The 20,786-nt window shown below is 38.0% G+C and overlaps 3 protein-coding genes across 5 annotated transcripts; 2 read left to right on the forward strand and 1 right to left on the reverse strand.

Annotated features, from left to right (window-relative positions):
• The first annotated feature begins 1,527 nt into the window (after positions 1-1,527).
• Positions 1,528-4,880, forward strand: LOC116013879 (cyclic dof factor 2-like). Its single transcript, XM_031253840.1, has 2 exons — positions 1,528-2,216; positions 2,788-4,880. Exons 1-2 carry the CDS (start codon positions 2,007-2,009, stop codon positions 4,072-4,074), a joined length of 1,497 nt encoding a protein of 498 aa, XP_031109700.1. The 5' UTR covers positions 1,528-2,006; the 3' UTR covers positions 4,075-4,880.
• An 829-nt stretch (positions 4,881-5,709) lies between these two features.
• On the forward strand, positions 5,710-9,948 carry LOC116012776 (KH domain-containing protein At4g18375-like). 2 transcript variants are annotated; one of them, XM_031252433.1, is made up of 8 exons: positions 5,710-5,877; positions 6,514-7,106; positions 7,354-7,782; positions 7,886-8,143; positions 8,464-8,733; positions 8,978-9,036; positions 9,243-9,313; positions 9,492-9,948. In XM_031252433.1, exons 2-7 carry the CDS (start codon positions 6,522-6,524, stop codon positions 9,289-9,291), a joined length of 1,650 nt encoding a protein of 549 aa, XP_031108293.1. In that variant the 5' UTR covers positions 5,710-5,877; positions 6,514-6,521; the 3' UTR covers positions 9,292-9,313; positions 9,492-9,948. The 2 variants fall into 2 exon arrangements, with proteins under 2 accessions (XP_031108293.1, XP_031108294.1); XM_031252434.1 differs by having other exon boundaries at positions 6,521-7,106.
• A 3,608-nt stretch (positions 9,949-13,556) lies between these two features.
• On the reverse strand, positions 13,557-16,232 carry LOC116012564 (pentatricopeptide repeat-containing protein At5g15300). Of its 2 annotated transcripts, XR_004097154.1 has the most exons (3): positions 14,574-16,232; positions 14,251-14,446; positions 13,557-14,213 (listed from the first exon to the last, which is right to left on the reverse strand). XR_004097154.1 is itself a non-coding variant. In XM_031252133.1 (2 exons), exon 1 carries the CDS (start codon positions 16,230-16,232, stop codon positions 14,583-14,585), a length of 1,650 nt encoding a protein of 549 aa, XP_031107993.1. In that variant the 3' UTR covers positions 13,557-14,446; positions 14,574-14,582. The 2 variants fall into 2 exon arrangements, 1 of the variants encoding a protein (XP_031107993.1); XM_031252133.1 differs by having other exon boundaries at positions 13,557-14,446.
• Positions 16,233-20,786: the final 4,554 nt, after the last annotated feature.

Genomic DNA, 20,786 nt, shown 5'->3' on the forward strand with positions numbered 1-20,786 from the left:
TACATTTACAATGCATAACAATGCGCCAAACATGCTAAAAAAGTACTTTCATATTAATTGCATGGACATAAATCGGCGTATAGGCTAATGCAATGATGACCACGAATTTTACGCAATATGAAGATTAATGAGAGCCATAAGAGTTGTCCAACATTAACTACCAACTATAATGTAACAACATACCATATAAATGTGTGGCTCAAAATGATTAGATCAACCATATAAAAATAATCGGCCCCATAATTAATAATCATATAATATTTCTTTTTGAAAGAATCTTTTTTTTTTTTTTGGAATAATAAAGCCATAGCATTAAGAAAGGTCCGAAGGCAAAGAGTTAACAATGAAAGAGAGGGGATATCAGTCCACATCCTACGGTCAAACATAGAACATACATAGAAAGGGATTCTCGAGCTAACAAATGGGCAATCCAATTCGCTGACCGCTTAACGAAAGATATAGAAACATCAACAAGAGATGATAATAAATCGTTTACATCGGAAAGAATAAGGTCAAATTAAGAATCGAAGTTGGATGATTTTAGATCTTGTCATTTTGAATGACCTGTAAAGTATCGGTTTCAACATGACAGTGAGCAATATGATTTTCCTTCAGCCAATTGAGGGCTTCAGGTACTGCCATTGCCTCAGCCTCCTTGACAGTGTATAGGCCACACCATGGCAAACTAGGAGCTGCTTTGAAAGCACCATGTTCATCATGCAAAATCCAACCATAGCGCGTACGACCTCTGGAATGTTGACTGCTGCATCCACATTAAGTTTAAGTTGTCCATGCGCAGGCTTCATCCATATGATAATGCTGGTTGAATGTTGAGGCAGGGAAAACTCGTCCTTATCATGCATTGATGTCCATACGGTGAGGTGAACCTTGGTTTTCTCCACAACGACAGTAGGAGTAAGCAGGACATTATTCCAAACACAATTTTTTGGAAGAATCTTTGTACCAAATGCAACACACAATGCTAACAAACATAATTGGATAAGCACCCGATCCGAAATCACTTGAAAAAGACTAGCGATCATGTAATAAAAACATCTACTTTAGCACCAACCTATTTAAGAGGAGACAATTATGGTGAATACTACACTTAATGTAGACTCGGCTCCCATTACTATGAAGACCGTTACTTGAACAAAAAACGTTGAAGACACTGGTATAAGTATGAGATTTTTCATTAGGGAACTCTTAAACAATTTAATCCTGATTACTTTCTATAATTATTCCGGTCACTTTATTTACCGCCATGCTCAAAGTATACAACTAGGGGTGAACACAAGGGAGGGGGGGGGAGGTCAAGTGACTTGTTTATTCATCTTTAATTCTTTATCCACATTCCCATGGGCAACAAAGTGCTGTGGGTCAAATTGCATGGATGGTGTGAATATGCTTAGCCTTTTTGGTGGCTCCACACGCATTTGTTTTTCCCCAGCTTGCATTTGCATCCACAACCGCAAGAGAAAAAGGGGGCATAAAAACATCCAACAAAGAAAACACAATACAAAAGCGTGGCGACTTTCTGGAAAAGGCGGGCGATAAAATGCAAAGTAAACGCCGAGGAATTGGGGGAGAAGAAAACTAAAAAAAAAAGGCAAAAAAGCGTTCTGCTGAGTCACGAAAAGCGACTCGTCCACTTTGCAGTAATAATAAAGAAGAGAGAATCAAGAAAGAAGAAGAGAGTAAAGGGAAGATCTTGCGACCACACACAATTTGTGGCTCAGGGCTCACTTTTCCAGGCTGACGTGGCGCTGCCCATTTCTGGGTTTTATCAGATGGAGCTCTCGAACCCGACCCAGACCCGAGCCCTGACTCGCCCTGTCAGATCTCCCTGCGAGCGAGCGAGTGAGTGAAACTGTGAAAGGACAGAGAGAGAGAGAGACCCAATCCCAAAGCCATCGGATTTAGTGTTTTGTTTTTTGTTTTCTTGGAATCGGAGGTTTGTGTTTTGCAACGTTGGAAGTTGGAAAGAAGGAAAAAAGTGGGCGCGAATGTCGGATTCGAGTAAAGACCCGGCGATAAAGCTGTTTGGGAAGACAATCCAGCTCCCGGAAATTCCGGCCTCGACGGCGCCGGCGACGGAGGGCTCTTGCCCGGACGATGCTCCCGGCGATGACAGCTCAGCTCGGCATGGCTCCGGTTCAGGAAATGACCCGGCTGAGGACGGCGGGGGCGGAGAAGAAGATGAACACCTGCAAAAGGTATGGATTTGGCTTGTTCTAACAACGACCCATTGTAGGGCACTGCAATTCCTGTAATGGGTCGATCTTAGTTTTGGAAATCTGTTGACTTTGATGTTGGGATATGCCATGTTCTTGAACTCATTCCAGGAACCTGAAAGCTTCTATCTAGGGTTTATAGTTTCTGTAGGTTCCTTAAAAACCATTACTAATCCTTAAACTCTTCCAGGAATCTTTAATCAGTGGCTGTAATTGTAAATGACTGTTTTTTCCAGTCTTTTTGATCTTTGATCCGAATGAGCAAGCCAGAAAGATTGAGAAATATGTCATTTAATTTAATTAGTTTGGACTAGCCATAAAATGATATTCAGTTCATTGGAATTTTGGTAATATAAAAGCTTTTGAGGAGTTATGGTTGTTATTTAAAGATTTATTTGGTATCTGTAATTGAAATTCTAGATATTTACCTTGGATTTGAATGGAAAGTTGCAAACTTTTTAGTTTTTATTACCATAATTGCAATTTTGCAATCCTATCTTCATTAGTATCTGTTCTTGTGATTTAATTTTGGCTTGCTTTCTTATGAACTCAGAATCAAAATGGAGGAAAGTTAGATGAGAGTAAGGAGGATGAATCTTTGATGGCAGAAGAGTTAACTGATCAGACTAATGAGATGGAGACTGATGAGTTGAAAACGGCGTCTAACAATAAAGATTGTGGAGCGATGAAAAAGTCGGAGGTGGAGGAACAGGGGGAAACGGGTAATTCACAAGAGAAGGCTCTGAAAAAACCGGACAAGATACTTCCATGTCCTCGCTGTAATAGCATGGAGACTAAGTTCTGTTATTTCAACAATTACAATGTTAACCAGCCCCGCCACTTCTGCAAGAACTGTCAGAGGTATTGGACGGCTGGTGGGACGATGAGGAATGTACCGGTTGGTGCTGGCCGAAGGAAAAATAAGAATTCGGGTTCCCATTACCGCCATGTGACCATCTCGGAGCCCTTTCCAAGTGCTCGAGTAGACCTTCCGAATGGAATCCAGCTTCCTACTATCAATCCCAATGGCACCCTTCTTACGTTTGGCTCTGATACGCCTCTCTGTGAGTCCATGGCTTCAGTACTGAACATTGCTGAGAAAACGATGCAGAACGGTTCGATAAACGGGTTCCACAAACTCGAGGAGCTTGGAGTTCCGGTCCCTCATGGAGCTGGAGATAATGGAGATGATCGTTCGAGTGGATCCTCGGTCACTGCTGCAAGTACCAAGGACGAAAGTGTAAAAAATGAAGTGCCAGGGAGACAGAACTGCCCGAACTTCGCTCCTCAGTTGCCATGCTTCCCCGGTGCTCCTTGGCCTTATCCATTGACTGCAGTTCAGTGGAGCTCTGCAATACCTCCGCCCGGTTACTGCCCTCCTGGCTTTCCTATGCCAGTTTACCCCGCCCCCGCTTATTGGGGTTGTGCTGTACCAGGTTCTTGGAGTGTCCCTTGGGTTAGCCCGCCTATCGCCCCTCAACACCACATGCCATCAACTTCCGGCCCTAATTCTCCAACTTTGGGCAAGCATTCGCGGGACGAAAACATGCTGAAACCAGTCAACAGCGAGGGAGAAGATCCCAAAAAGGAAAGCAATCCCGAGAAGTGCCTGTGGGTTCCTAAAACTCTCCGAATTGATGATCCCGAAGATGCTGCAAAAAGTTCTATCTGGGCAACGTTGGGAATAAAAAACGACAAAGCTGATTCAGCCGGCAGTGGCCTTTTCAAGGCCTTCCAGTCAAAAGACGACGAGAAGACTGATGCTTCAGAAAACTCGACTGTATTACAAGCCAATCCAGCCGCACTATCCAGGTCACTAAACTTCCACGAGAACTCATAAGCAGGTAATCGGGAGGTCATACTTGTTAATTGTGATGACAATTCCTCCCAAGAATTGTTCAGCCGATGAAACTTCTTAATCCTATCTCTGCAAATCTTAAAAGTGGATGCCCGTAATTCTTCTCGAGATCAGACAAATCTGCTGTTAATTTTGTTTTCACAGTTCTATTTTTTATTCTATATTTATTTTGCTGTTGAGAAAGAAGGTGCTTTTTGGTAGGTAGGTGGCTTGCTAGGTTCTTACTGTCTAGTCGATGTATATACCTGTATTCGATATAGTGAGAGCTAGAGTGCTTTGTGTACCGAAATCACCAACACTGAAAGTAGTTTGGAGATTGATTAAAAGGTCTTTTTCTTTACAATCTTATTCGCACTTCATATTTGTGCATCTTGATCTGTTCTACCAATGCACAAGAGTAGAGATGCAATCTGTTATCTGTCATCTGCAGATTATTGTATCGACTTGTTCATGACAGAATGCATTATTGTGCATCAACGAAGCTTACTTGCCATGTTCAACACTGTTCTTCAATATATTCGTCTTCTTAATTACCAGAATTCGAGTGAATCGAAGCAACCTGGATCGAAAGATGAACATGTTTTTGGCCTCCTGAGGTTTTCATATGTTTCTGGCCTCTTTGGAGAGGGAGAGGTTGATGAAGCTGAGGTGCAAGCAAACAGAGTTTGATGTCTTTGATGATAATAAAAGGGAGGAGGATCAATGTTATGGAAACTCTTGTATAGTTTTCTATGCATGTTGATTTAGATATATGTATAGTAAGTTGTGTATATTATTTTTATGGTTTATTTATTGTGTTTTATTATTTATATGTGGACTGGATTGGACCGACAATTAATATGCTATGATTCACTTTACATTACTAGTAAAATTATCCTTTTTGCCTAAAAAAAACATTAAAATCAAATAGTCATCATCTTTATGATTCCGAGAATCTCAATCTCGATGACTCATCAATCACAAATATGTCATTGAGCTACACGTTACTTGGTGTAAATCTTTAACCTGAAACATTAATTAATACATATTAAACTTCCTTTGCAAATAATATGTATTGATATTTTTACTCTTAGGAGATAAATTCTCAACTTTAATGTGAAAATGGATTAATAAATAGTTTTACGGTTGAACTTTCGGGACTTGGAGAACATTGGACTAGTGAAGGACAAAGGAGTCAATAGCATTAAAGTGAAATTAAATTCAAAAGTGGTGGTGATTGGTGAATGTCATTAAGGGAGACTTATGAAGTTAACGTGAACTCTGTATGCTCCTAGGTTGCAAAAGCCATTGGTTAGGGCTTAAGGTGTATAATTTTTTTTTTTTTTTTTTACATATCAAGATAATGAAATAAATGTATTGATTTTTTATTACACTGTTAGATCAATATAATAATAATAAAAAGAGTAAATCAAATAGATCATCGAACTGATAATACATTTAGGCCATTTAACTTAAAAAAAAACTACAATTAAATTTCTAAATGAATGATTATACAAAATAAATACATTAAAAAAATAAGAGTAAAATAGAAATATGCAGTATAAAATTTGTACCTTCGACCCAAACCCGGACCAATAAAACCGACTTGAAGGACAATAGACAGGAGTATCGAAAGTGCGTCATATAAACGTAAGAGAGAATCCATCATCAATTCCCGTAGAAAACGTGGCTGGTCAAAACCCTAGCTCAGAGACTCCGTTGTCAGAGGGAGCGAGCAGTGCGATCTCTCTTTCTACGATTCAACTCAGTGGCAGGAGTTATATACACAGCAATTCTCTCTCTGAGGTAAATTCGTTCGCAATATTGTTGTCACTTCTATAAATATATAATCGTCGCTTTCGTATTATTGGCTTTTGTTCGCGACTTTAGATCTGAGCTCACCTCAGGATCCATAATTTCCCGATTATTGCTCTTGTATATTGGTAAAGATCACGTTTTGAATGGATTCAGCTATGGTTTTTATTCTAGATCATTACTTTACTTTGTATTGAGCATAATTGGTTGATTTTTAAAAGGAGGTGAAATCCTTAATACGATATCAAGGTAGCGAATTTTTTCGTAACACATTATGTTCATTTTTGTAATAACTAACACTGGCATTTGGTTTTCTTTGGTTGATTTTTGTCTGGATTTATTTTCTCCTGCGTTTGGTAGATAGTTGTAGTATTACACTTGTAGCTGTATATATCCTTTCTTCACACACAAACATTGAAATAAACTATTGAGGGATTTGAAAGCTTATTAAGTTGTGGCTCCCAGGTGATTGCCTTTTTTGTTAATACAACTTGCCCCCCTTGTGTAAATGGGCAAAGGATATGGTGTTGAATTTAAAGTTGTTTTTATTTTTATTTTTAATTTTATTTTTTCCCTTCCCAGGATCATTTAGCATTTTGTTGTATTCATGAACTGATTTTTGGTTAGATTGCAGTATGGCTGGTCAAAGGAGTGGCCATGGGAAACGTTCTCATTCACAGTCGCATTCCGACTATGCGGAAAATGGGGCAAACAAAAGAAGAAACTCTGGTGGCGATAAAGACCATCTGCCCATTGGTCCTGAAGATACAGTATATCGCTACCTGTGCCCTGGAAAGAAGATAGGAAGCATCATTGGTAGAGGAGGAGATATTGTTAAGCAATTAAGGGCAGAAACTAAATCGAAGATAAGGATTGGCGAGACAGTGCGTGATTGTGATGAGCGTGTTGTCACCATCTATAGCTCAAACGAGGAAACTAATGAGTTTGAAGGTGCTGAAGATCTTGTTTGTCCTGCTCAGGATGCACTTTTCAAGGTTCATGACAGAATAGTCAGTGAGGACATAGCTGTTGATGAGAACTCTGAAGAAGGACCACAAGTGACTGCTAAGTTGCTAGTACCGTCTGATCAGATTGGATGTATTATTGGGAAAGGTGGACAGATAGTTCAAAATATTCGTAGTGAAACAGGTGCACAGATTCGCATATTAAAGGATAACCATCTGCCTGCATGTGCCCTAAGCTCAGATGAACTTGTGCAGGTAATTCTGATGCATATTTTTATCTCTTTTCCCTTTGGTACATGTATTCATTGTGTAACATGCGGTGGTTTTCAGTTTGGACAATTGACTGCTGGGCTTTCATATCTATTCATTGTGCACATATTTATTTGCTTTCATATCTATTCATTGTGCACATATTTATTTGCTTTTAGTTTGTGAATTTCAGAGTAACGTTCAAACTGAATAAATTTCAATACTCACCTATTTCTGGTATGTTGAATTTTAGATATCAGGAGAACTGCCTGTGGTGAGGAAGGCTCTTTTTCAAATTGCAACTTGCCTTCACAATAATCCATCTCGTTCTCAACACTTGCTTGGTTCTGCTGCTCCTACTGTCTACCCATCTGGTGGTTCACTGATTGGTGCTACTCCTGGGGCTCCAATAATGGGGTTAGCTCCACTAGTCGGGCCTTATGGCAGTTACAAAGGTGATGGTGGAGAATGGTCACGGTCTCTTTACTCGGCTCCTAGAGATGAAGCATCTTCAAAGGAGTTTTCTCTCCGTCTGATTTGTCCAAATGCAAATATTGGAGGTGTAATCGGAAAGGGTGGAGTCATAATCAACCAAATTAGGCAAGAATCGAGGGCATCAATTAAAGTGGATAGCTCAAGTGCTGAAGGAGATGACTGTCTGATAATTATTTCAGCAAAAGAAGTAAGCATTTACTATTTTCCAATTAATGTTTTACCCAAAAAGTTATCTGAATACCATCCTTTTTAAAAATAAAATAAAAATATATGTATGCAATGGCTTGCAGTTTTTCGAAGACTCATACTCTGCAACAATAGAAGCTGCAATGCTCTTGCAACCCAGGTGCAGTGAAAAAGTAGAAAGAGATTCAGGCCTTGTTTCATTCACCACACGCTTGCTTGTACCGACCTCTCGCATAGGCTGTCTTATTGGGAAAGGTGGATCCATCATTAGTGAGATGAGGAAAGCCACCAAAGCTAATATCCGCATCCTTTCAAGGGAAAACCTTCCCAAGGTTGCAGCTGAAGATGATGAGATGGTGCAGGTAAACATGCCTATACATATATAAGTTATAATAACGTATTGTCAAAATTACCTATCATAAATAGTGTAATCTCTGCAATTATGTGCTAGTAACATCTGCATTGCACTTTACATGATTGCATGGCTATTGTAGTTTCTCCACAACACAACAAAAATAGAGAGAGAGAGAGAGAGAGAGCACTAAGGGCTAGAAGTGAGGTTACCTTTTAATATTGTTCCATGCCATTTGAATCTTGTGCATGTATCATATAATAATAATAATAATTATTATTATTGTTGTTGTTGTTGTTGTTGTTTGTTGAAAATTCCACTTTTTGCTAGATTTCTGGAGAGCTTGATGTTTCAAAGGATGCACTTGTTCAAGTAACTTCACGATTGAGGGCAAATCTTTTTGAAAGGGAGGGTGCTGTATCTGCTTTTGTGCCTGTTCCTCCATATCTTCCAATGCCTATAGATGCTTCTGATAGCTTAACAAAGTATGAAAGCAGAGATACTAGAAGGCATGGACGAGGACATTCTTATTCTTCTGGTTATGGTGGCCTTAATGATATCCCTCCAACTGATGGTTATGGAAGCTATGGCGGTCTTCAGGTTATAGCTATTCCTTTTAAAGTTCAATATGACTAGAATATTTCTTCTGCAACTGTTTGATCAGTTTGTAGATGGTTTGGGCTTGTGTTAATGGGATGCACACATTTTTCTATCTATTCTTAATTTCCATGATCATTTCATGCATATATGTACGTCATTACTTGCATCTATTATGGCTACTGCTATAATATGCATTCTTTTTAGTTCTATCTTCATTATCAAAATTCTTTAATATCACTTTCAGAGTAGCAGCAGCAGCCTTGGATATGGAGCATATGAAGGCTATTCTATTGGCCGTTCTGGGTGAGTTTTGGTTTATTGTAACCTACTGCAACTCTATATTTTTGAGGTGAAATTATGGTTGAAATTCAAACCTGGAAAGTCAAATTCATGTGCTGAATGCTGATGATGACTATTGGACTTCCTTTTTTGTAGCTACATCTTTTCATTAAAAGTTTGCATTTTGTTCTTAGATTTTCTGATTTGCCAATGTGAACTCATGTTATCAGATTGTCTGGGTCAAATCCTGCATCACGGAGGAAAAGTTATGGTTACTAAAGTTTTCTGACTGGAACTGCAGGTAGAGTGTGGATTCTGTTTGCATTGTTCCATTCATTTAACAGATAACTCATAAACTTTCCTGATTACCAACTTATACTAAACTTGTGACAATATACTGGTGCCCTAGCCCTCTTACCCAATTATGAAACTGATGCAATTCTTTTCCCTTTGTGTCCTTTCCCTCCCTAACAAAACAGCTGAGATACCTGAAGCTTGAAGCCAGCCTACTGCCCTGTCTGATGAAGCCTCCTATCTAAACCAGCAGACCAGATGAATGAGGGGAAAACTCATGGCCCCACCTTGATGCTTTTGTTTAGGAGGACCAATATCTGAAGATCTTACCTTCTGTTAAATGCCATGTCCTGACACTATATGTCCAAGCTTTAAACTCTTGTGCTCCCATGAACCTGTGTACCTAGCAAGCCTATGTCCATTCTTACCTTATTTGGTGATTGTATTAGACACTTTCATCATCGAGTTCTTAGCTACTTTCCTTTTGTTTCATGATCAGTCTGTTTGTAAGGATTTGCCATTAGTTGGAAGTGGTGTTGACTAATTATTTTTATTTTTTATTTTTAAAAAATTAATGACTATGCTTGAATTTTACAGACAAATGTCTCTGCAATTATCTCATCATTGTGCTGGTTTCTTCAATTGTTTACTAAGCTGGCTTTCTTGTTATGCTTCAATTTGGGTTCTTGCCCTTGCTTTTTAAATTGTTTTACCAATCAATTTATTTGCTGAAGGTTTTGTTAGTGTTGATTATTATAGCAAAAGATGGACTTGCAGCTTATGTGGTAGGGGGCACATGCAGCTCCTCGGATATGTTTGCCAGCATTGGTTGTAGCTCATTAATGCTCTGCCATCCCTTGCTATTTAGTGACAGTTATTTTGTGCAATGCTGAAAATTTCTGATTGGACTCTGAATGATCGTGAAGAGCTTTTTGGATCATAGTTTTCATGACTGAAAGCAAGCACGGTATCAGGTGGTATGTTCATGCCAGTCATATATTTACTCAATTTGAAGGTGCACATTCTGAGTTGTGGTTTCCGTTAATTAGCAGGTCAAGTGGAACTTGTTTCATCCTGCAAAAGATAAGTATTCTCTTCAAATCTTGTTTTGTTGATCCATTAATTTGTTTCTTTATATATATTAAGAAATGTAGTATATACTAAAGGAAGTTAGGAGGCATTTTGGTTATGAATATTCTTCCTCTTTATCTGAGACTTTTAAGTGAGGTGAAAACCCCCTTGCCTGTGCATACCGATTCCAATGCAATAGGCAACTAACACCCTTTATACAATGTCCTTTTTCTTTATACCGATTCCAATGCAATAGGCAACTAGCACCCTTTATACAATGTCCTTTTTCTGTAGTAGTTTCTCTAGTGATATGTTGATATAACTATGTTTTTGTTCCCCTTTTGTGACTGCATCTACCCACAGTGCCAAAATCACTCTCCCTCTCCACGCACGGACTTAGCCTTGTGAGCCTAATGGATGCAGCCCATTAACTAGTATATCATGTACCGGTGTTTATATTGCATTGTGAACCCTGATACAAAAATTCTATACTTTCAGTTAACACATCCTATACCTACAGTTCACCGTTTCTGTACATGTGAACAAATAACTTGATAATTGCTGACACATAATATGATAGACCTTACGTATAGAAACTGTCAAAGATACATAATGTGTCAACTACAGGTGAATCTGAAGGTTATTTTTCGACCAGGTCTACAATGCAAGGTAGACCATGACCCATGGTATAATTTGCCATATTTCATGTGGTGGGTATGGCATTTAACTATGAACTATTTATTATGAGTTATTGTATTGTTGGGTGTGGGTATGGCATTGAGGTATGGACTATTTATTATGAGTTATTGTATTGTTGATTTGTTGTCAAAGGGTTTGATGCTGGTAAGTGACTCATTGATTGTGACTCGAAAGGTCTTGAATGATGTTAGATCGAGTGGTCACTATTGTTTTGTGGAGGCCATATGGGAATTGTTATCATTGAGAGATGAATGTCTGAATTGATTAGATTTCAACACACCATTCTTCACCAGCACAAGATTGAGTTGCTTTGAACTCCCTACCTAGGGCCTAGGGGGATTCAACCACATTTTTATGCTAATTTGTTGTTTCCTAACCTAGGTTTTTATAACTTGGTGTAATTTCTTGTGTTGTATATCCCAAAACAATATACTTTTTAATGTTGAATAAATTAAATTTTATTTTACTTGTGTGCTTCAAGTCCTTAGGCTGTTGAACAAGATCTATCAAGCATTTCTGAATGCACAATTGTAATTATAAAAATGTCATGTTTTTTCTCTCTTTATTTTTAAGCTCTCGATCATCTTAGATTGACAAATGAGATTAGTCTGTAAAAGAAGTTTACAGTTATCATGACCAAGACCCTATAGGTCTATATATATGTGTGTATTAACATGTTTGAATTTCGGTCCATTTTATATAAGTGAATCTTTTCAAAATGATCAGTAATATAAAAATTGATGAATAATCACAATCAAGTTTAAAAGTAAACAGACCGTTTGACAGATTAATATATGCACCGTCCAAATCAACAGGTCTGCATCTAATACATATACTGTACTATTTGTTACCACCATTTAATGGATTGTCCTTCAAACTTGAAAGTCTCATCACTCTTGCTTTAAAAGTTATAATGAAACACTTTAATTGTACCACTATTTAATGGATTGTCCTTTAAACTCGACTCTCATCACTTGTATCTTAAAAGTTATAATGAAACACTTAAACTATACGAAGTAAAATAGACTCTAACGTCTAAATAAGTTTTGTTGAATTTGAATAGTCAAAACTCGAAACATTTTACATTCATATGCCATAACAAACTCAGTATTACATTTTGGTTATTTTTACATTCATATGCCATAACAAACTCAATATTACATTTTGGTTATAATTATTTTTATAACGTATTGTTAATATATTAGTTAAATTTGTAATATTATATTTATATTAGGTTATAACTTGATTAGGCTCACTAGCTGTTCGGACTGAAGCTCAAATTCAGCTCAACCTCAAATTTAACTTGAGATTGCCTACAAAGTAGTTTTAAAGTGCTTATACTCGATTTACACATTTATATGTTCTTCAATTGTCTACAAAGTAGTTTTAAAGTGCTGATACACGGATTTACACCTTTCTATGCGCTTTAATCATCTACAAAGTAGTTTTAAAGTGCTTATACACAGATTTACACCTTTACCGTTTACAAAGTAGGTAGTTTTAAAGTGTTTATATACGGGTCTCGGGAAGGTAGGTGTAACACTAGAACTTTATGTGAAGCAGAGGCAGTAATTGGGACACCTAATCCAAGAAGACAAAGTAGGGTCCTAAAGTCCAGAAAAGTGAGAGCTTGACAGAGGCGTACCCAATCTTGAAAGGGAAAGATCTTTGGAATTGACAGTGGATGGTCATATCTAACCTGTTTTCTACTGTACTTTCATTCTTTAATCCATTGGGCATTGCCCCCATTCCAAACCCCTATTAATGACGGCTTGTAGATTGCCATTTTCTTGCAACAAACCACTGCTACTTCTCCATTGCTGTTTTGGTTAAGCATAGATTAAATAGGAAAGGGTTTTTTGGCCATGCAATGTGGAATGAATGTTGGGTTTCCCCTTGGAGAAGCTAAGGTTTCTTTAAGCCACCGGCCATGCACTGCACTCAAATGATGGTATATATGGCATGGTTCTTGAATTGCCGGCGTGTTTTGTTCATCGGAGGGCTTGCATGTGGGGAGGAGGCGCCGGAATGCAGCCAAGGATGACTTGCCGGCGAACTCGTTTATATGTGTATGTATATGACATGTAAATGAGGTGATTGGCAAGTCATTCTTGGCTACATTTCTGCCTTGTTTTCTCATGCTAGGTTTCTGATGACCACTGAGAAAAGAAAGTTCAATCTTTTGGTAGCTACGAGTTTCTTTTATCGCTCAATATATATATATATATATATATATATATATATATATATATATATATAATGGCAATTCCCTTCCCTGCACGGTGTTAAAGGTGACAAATCATGATCTCCCAACCACCCTCCCCCTTTATTTTTCATCACATTTGTTTGACTAATAACTGTATTATCACTACTTTTCCACTAATGGATGATGGAGTTTTGGGTACATTCTATTCTTGTATTATAGCTTGCAAATCATACATAAGAGATAAATCAGACTAGAAAGAATTCGACCATAAAGGTGTTGACAAAAATTGAACTTGTGACCTTATGGGTAGTCACCCTTTAATTTTAAGTCCAAAATGTGGATTCTTGATTGTACAACTTCATGAATTGAATGTGTATGGATTGCTACTTGCTAGTGATGGAAAAGGAAACTCCTTAGTTCTAATTTACAAAACAGGTTCTTTGTTGTAGAGCAAATGCCATTCTAAGTGGCTAAGCTACCTAGTAGGCTAGTATATTATGAGCATACATAATACTCTGTGGGTTGAGCCCATTTTAACAGCTCTACCCCTTGCATATCCATCAATCTTCGAAGGCTGCAGCTGGGTAGTGTTGATGATCTTTCTTGATATGGTAGCATTTGATGAAGTTATAAATAGTATTGTCTTCCATATCTCTACATTGCAGGAAGAGAATAGTCTTGGCAATTCACTGATAATTGGGTTTGCTGTTGTGTGCTGGCTTTTTTATGACTTATGGAGCTTCAGCAGCAGCAGCCATTGTTTACTTATCACACAAGGGCAACATCATCAGTTCAAAGAACTCGTTCCGCCAGTGATCCTTTGGCACTTCAGAAAGCCTGTAACCACTATTTGAAGGTGTGCTCACAAGAAGGTAAACTGACTTAGATTGTTCATAGCTAACCGGCTCAAACTAAGAAGGCCAGTAGACAACTCCCACGGGAAGTGAAACTTTGAACTCTGCAGTTACCAAGCCAACTGTCTGACCAACTTAGTGATCCTTTGGCACTGTTTGACCAACTTATGGAGCTTCAGCAGCAGCAGCAGCCATTGTTTACTTAGCAGCAGCAGCAGCCATTGTCTGACCAACTTAGTTGGGTTGGTCTATGTCATGCATTCTATATATTGATGTTCATGTTGTATTTGGCGAGTCCAATTGTGTATGACTGCATTGTACATAACAATCAAGCATAAGCATAATGGTGCAGTAATAAAGTGAACAAGGAAATTAATGGAGATATTTGTGGGCAGCTATAGTTTATGCATTCAGAATTAGGATAAAATCTCTCTCACCTTTGGTCACTAGCCATGTTCTTGAGGATTTGTTTGAGGTTCTGAATCAAACAAGAAGTTAAGAAAAGCTTCCTCATCTGCTTCAATCAGACTGCAACCAGGTTCTTTCCAAACCCCACAATCATCCATCTTGTTCCTAACTCTTTCAACACCATCCCACTCACCCCGCGAAGCGTATATGTTAGAGAGCAGAACATAATCGCCACTCTCTCCCAATCCTAGATTGCTCAGCTGCGCGTTTGCAATCCTTCCCAGCTCGACATTACAATGAATCTTACAAGCACCTAACACGGTTCGCCAAACGATAGCATTGGGTTCAATCTCCATTGCATCTATGAACTCGAAAGCTTCGTTCAAAAGCCCTGCGCGTGCAAGCATATCCACCATACATCCATAGTGCCTTATGTTTGGCTCAATACTGTATTCAACTCTCATCAAGTTGAAGTATTCACGCCCTTTATCGACTTTACCTGAATGGCTGCAGGCTACCAGTACCCCGATAAAAGTGACTTCATTGGGGATGATGAACTTCATTCTCCTCATCTCTTCAAAGAGAAGAATTGATTCTTCAGAATGACCATTCATAGCTTGCCCTCTGATAATAAGGTTCCAAGTTGAAACATCCTTTTCGCTCATACTATGAAACACTTCAACCGCCTTCTTGATGCTGCCACACCTTGAATACATATCTATCAGCGCATTGCCAAGAAAAACGCTTAATCCCCCTGCACCCATGATCTTCATAATCGAGGAATGTATCTTCTCCCCAACATCCAGAGATCCCGAGTCTGTGCAAGCTGACAAGAGGCTTAACATGGTTGCCTCATCAGCTTGCTCGCCCGCCTTTCTCATTTCCTCGTACATCTCCAACGCCTGTTTATGCTCGCCACAATGCACATAGCCAGAGATGACAGTGTTCCATGTCACAACATCCCTCCTTGGCACTGCATCAAACAACTCCCTCGCGCTCTCCATCTTTCCCTGCTTCACATACCCAGTGATCATCACATTCCAAGAAACCAAGTCCTTCATCGGCATTTCATCAAACACCCTCCGTGCCACCTCCAGATCCCCTCTCCGAGCATAGCCAGCAGTCAAAGCAGACCAAGCAACAACATCTCTCATGGCGAAACCATCAAACAGCCAACGTGCAATCCTTATATCCCCACAATTTGAGTGGAAGCTTATAAGCGAATTCCTCGCAAACTTATTCGATTCAAACCCATGTTTGACAATCTTTCCATGAGTTACCAAACCAGTGTTAACCCAAGAAAGCCTAGTACACGCCTTGAGCACGAAAGGGAAGGTGTAATTATCCGGGCAGACATAATGTTTCTCCATCCGTGCAAACAGCGACAGGGCGAGTGACGGCCTGGGGCTCTGAGCGGAGCCTCTGAGCATTGTGTTCCACATGAAGATGTCCGGTTCGGGAATTTGGTCGAACAGTTTGTGCGCGTAGTGAATCGCGGTGGAGAGAGCCACTGCGGAGACGTAAACGAGTTCTCGAAGAGCAGAGCGGTCGGAGTTGAAGCCATTGACGATAATCCGAGCGTGTATTCGCTTCAAAGTTCGGAAGTCTTTGCAGCTTCGAATTCTTCGCCATGGCGTCGACGGTTGTTGGTAGTTTGAACTCCCGTTCGTTATGGCCTTTATGGTCATTTTCCCCGCCACTTCCCGCGTTCTCCGATGTTATAACCCGTTTATATCTGGGCCTAGCCCGCCAAAAGATGAAGCCCATTTAACGTAATTGGTTCAACAAATTTCCCACTTGTCTAGTAATAATTGTCCATAGGTACCGCTTTCCCAATAATCAATTGTTATACTGTGGACCATGGTCCAAAAACGTCATCGTTTCTTTATGTCAATAATTCAAAAAGTAGGCGTAGCATATCAAGTTAAAAGATCAACATATTGAAGGATTAAACTCACTTGCTATGCATTATAACAGAGTTAATAGTATTGAAAATAAAAAATGACTTGCTATAGTTAAGAGTTTTCTAGTTAACCCAATTTAACTTACATCTACAAGAAGGTAAAACAACCTAAATTGATAATAGCTTATCAGTTCAAATTGAGAATGCCAATAAATCATTCCAACAAACAGTAAAATTTGAACTTTATAATTACCAAGTCAATAGTCTAACAAACTAGTAAGGTGGTCTCCCACATCAGTCCACTTATGAGTTATACTTATGGACTGGCTTTTGGGATTCACTGTGGATTCTCCATCTGTTTCATTTATGTTTTTGATTGGGATAATGATGTTTGACTAAAATTATTTTTAATTTAACTTTTCCTAATCGACTTTTTCCTTGATTATCATATACTCAACTCTTGTAGCGTTTTTATAATATACCTGATTAGTTGATTAAGTAATAAGAGCACAATCCACCATCACTATCCGATCTTCTCTACTATCTCTATTTTTACTCTTTAGGTATTGAAAATTTCTACCGACCATACTCTTAAAATGCCTAATTTTCGTCATCATAGATCCAAACTGTTGTACTTAAAAAGAAAATAATGTGTACGTTTACTTTTTTTTTTAAAAAAAATCTTTTACAATTTTCACATCTACCGACGTCAAGTATGACCAAAGTGCCCAAACAAAACAAAGCTTCGAGTTTCAATTTTCAACATGAGATAATAAGCTTATCGCTTACGCCCTTAATTACTTGACTTAATTATTCTTACAGATAGATCACTTTATCTAACCTAATCTGATCACTATCGGCATCACGACAGCCTCATCTAACCACCTTCCCACGAACACCATTCGTCCACGTGTTTGCTCCCCGCAAACCCCGCATGTCGGAACAAGCGAAACATGGCCCACACCGCCACCTCAGCGCCCAAGTCAACAGTCAACCCTCGCCCGTTTGGAAGTTCGGCAATTTCGCTGCTGGCTTCTTGAAAACCACCAAAATGCGGCGGTTGCAGGTTTCTACGTCGGCGGTGACGGCGGCACAGTCAAATGTGCTTTCTCGGATCTGACGTGGCGGATCAGAGGATGGAGATGCGGCTGACATCCTTGGAGTTCTCTAACGCCACCCACGCGGCTTTGTGAAGAATAATGTAATGTAATTAGATTAAATGTTAAGTATTAATTAATTAGGGATTAGGTATTTGGGTTGAATAATTAAGAAGCTTAAGCGCAACAGTCCAATATTATAATGGCAATTATGCCCATGGGAGCCGTCAACTCATCAGAAAAGAAAAAACATAATTATATCAATGGCAAGATTAGAATCAATTAAAGATTCGTGTTTGCATTATGTTAGAATGTAGATAGTAGAAAGTATGTTTTTATTATTTATTGGGATACAATTAAACATTATATGATGGAGTACAACGAGGCATTAAAAATGATAGATGAAACATAATTGGACAATTTCAATCTATCATAGACCACAACAACACGTACGTTATTACAAGTGAGCTGACGTTACAGTTGCGCTTTCTGGTTGGCTACTACGACCAACTAGTTATATGGTGCGACAAGAGGTTCAAACTATTATGGTTGCTTCGAGCGAGGTTGCATGCATAAGTTAGCTAATTTAGCTATTGTAAACCTAGTTGAACTGATATGCATTTATCTTACTTATCCGGACTTGATCAGTTAAACTATCCTATACACAACCTATTATATATACTCATATCTATGCAAACAATTTTTTTAGATCAAACTTGGAGGGGGAGACCCCAAGGGTGAAGGCTATTAGTTAGCCACCCTCACTAATTAAGCGGTCACTGGTAGCCCTCACAACATCGTTGAAGACCAAATCCTCCACTCCTGATGTGCACAAATGAGCCACCTTTCAGTTGCTCCTTTGTTGTACTCTCAGGTTTGCCTTCACATCAACCACTCTATTTTGTTATTAATAAACTTCCCGGATTATTACTTTCCACTCTTTCCCAGCCATTTAGCTACTTCTTCAATATGATCCCCGATAGGCCCTCTCATCTTCACTCGTTCATTAATCCACACCTTTGAATCGTGATTGTGAATTTTCCTCGTCATTAAAAAATAATTTAATATTTTAAGTAGTATACCACGTATATAGTCGTACTTAAACGCAAAATTAGGTATTTATTCTCTAGGGATTAGTGAGTCTACATTAACTTTCGTGTTAGGTGGTGAGGATTACATACTAAGCAAGGATAAGGTCTAGATGGGAATATACCGCATGTATTATATTCTGCATAATAATATAATGATATTTTTACTCGTGTAAATCCATAAATACATGCATGTTTTATACTGATAATTTTGGGCTTGTTTGATTTGATGTGTTTTAAAATAATGAGTGGTTAAATAAATAAATAATACTTTGTAAGAGTAATTAATAAATAAATACTTTTGGTGGGAGCCTTTATGATAATTAACTCAAGGATAGAGATGCCATAATATCACTATATATATTAGTTTGTCAAATTAGCCCATCTCCTCGGCACTCAATAGTTATATCATGGATCCGGATCCACATTGTAAGGTGTATCCATCACAATTTTTAAATTGTGAACATTCCGTATATAAATTGTGAAAATTTAGTTGTGGACATTTAACATTCAGTAGGTAATTAAATTGTGTATTTTGATCTCAAATTCACCTTGCATGGTGGATCCGAGTCTACATAATAATTTGTCCACTCACTATTTAATAAGGTGGTGGAGCATTTATTGAATTTCATTTGCCCTGAAAAGGATAATGTATGATTTTTATACGTGAAAGTCACGAATTCGAAATATCTTTCAGTTCACACTAACTATCCAAGTTAATGCTAATACTACTAAAGTTAGTTGCAGCTGTTGAAAATCAAGTTGGGCAATTTATTAAGGAGTTTGACAAACATGATTGTTGGCCTAAGAATTGCCCCATTTTGGACAAAATTAATGACACCTGGAGGAGCTATCCAATCGTGTGATTGGGTCAGCGAGAGATACGGCAGTCAAAATCATAAATAAATGATACCCTTAATTATTTTTGATACCCTTAATTATTAGAGACTTTAATTAGGTTAATGTGAATCTGAAAACACAACTATTTATAAATTTATGAACAAGTGTTATGCATACAAGCATGACTAGTCTCAGTATATGTTCTTTATAAAGTTAATTATTCGGTAGTATTTTACTAAGTCCAGGTATAAAATTATGAATAAAATATAATAATTTATACTTTAATATTTAGTACACAAATTCGTGTTAAAGTTTGAGTGGTAAGGAAGTACAAAAGATACATACTTTTCAAGCGAAGTCCCTTCTCCCGTAAGGTATGTTGGCTTTTATAGTGTTGAGCTAACATGTACATGTTGTAATATCTCTTAATGACGGGCAGGTGGTTCCCCTACAAACTAGTTGGGTCAGTTACGCCACGTTTTAATACTGAAGAAATTAAAGCGAGGATTGCAGTTGTGATAGCGAGTCACATATTACTTGCTTGTTTGGCCAGGACTGAAATGGTTAGAACTGTCATATGTGCTTCGAGGTTTTTTTTTTTTTTTTTTTTTTAAAGAAAAAAAAAAGGGGATAATTGTGGCTGGAAAAGATGAAACGGACTAATTCAACAAGAAAATGAAAATGGGCGATATTAAGTCGCAATCTTAAAGAAATATTTAATGGTATTTAGATTTAGGTAAAGGTTGAAGAAAAATGTTGCTTTGAAATACTGCACCGACCCTCGACTTACGAAACCACCCCTTTATAATTTTCTCGTGTTGGAACTTGAACAACAAAAATAAATAAATAAAAAATAATGTATACTGGTGTGGGCTTCCCTAATGTCTGCGTAGCCGCAAACTGGAGAAACAAACAAAAATGAATTAAATGATTTTGAAAACAGGATGTAAATCATGTGCATAGTTATATTACCATTTATAATGGCCGACGTCCATCAGTATTAACATTGATAATACATATTTTAAGATATTATGTTCACTTTTAATGTATCATCAAAATATTATAGTTGGTTTTTATTTTCGGATATTAATATAAAGTATCAATGTATTGTGTATAAATATGTGTACCACTAATTTTGAGTGTTACTCTTTGTAATGCTCTAAATGGACTAAATCTATTTGTATGCAGATTTGATTAATGTACAATGTGGAACGAATTAACATAATTCATGTGTACATAATTAAATTATTTGGTTTAATACAGTAATACCATATTTCCATATGATGTGATGGGGGGGGGGGGGGGGGATCAATC

This window comes from Ipomoea triloba, chromosome 3 (genome assembly GCF_003576645.1).
Source record: "Ipomoea triloba cultivar NCNSP0323 chromosome 3, ASM357664v1".
NCBI classification, from domain to species: domain Eukaryota; kingdom Viridiplantae; phylum Streptophyta; class Magnoliopsida; order Solanales; family Convolvulaceae; genus Ipomoea; species Ipomoea triloba.

Coding starts and splice junctions, on each gene's coding strand:
- LOC116013879 (XM_031253840.1), top strand. CDS start 2,007: ATGTCGGATTCGAGTAAAGACCCGGCGATAAAGCTGTTTGGGAAGACA. Junction 2,217..2,787: donor AAGATGAACACCTGCAAAAG/GTATGGATTTGG, acceptor TTATGAACTCAG/AATCAAAATGGAGGAAAGTT.
- LOC116012776 (XM_031252433.1), top strand. CDS start 6,522: ATGGCTGGTCAAAGGAGTGGCCATGGGAAACGTTCTCATTCACAGTCG. Junction 7,783..7,885: donor TAATTATTTCAGCAAAAGAA/GTAAGCATTTAC, acceptor AATGGCTTGCAG/TTTTTCGAAGACTCATACTC. Junction 8,144..8,463: donor AAGATGATGAGATGGTGCAG/GTAAACATGCCT, acceptor ACTTTTTGCTAG/ATTTCTGGAGAGCTTGATGT.
- LOC116012564 (XM_031252133.1), bottom strand. CDS start 16,232: ATGACCATAAAGGCCATAACGAACGGGAGTTCAAACTACCAACAACCG.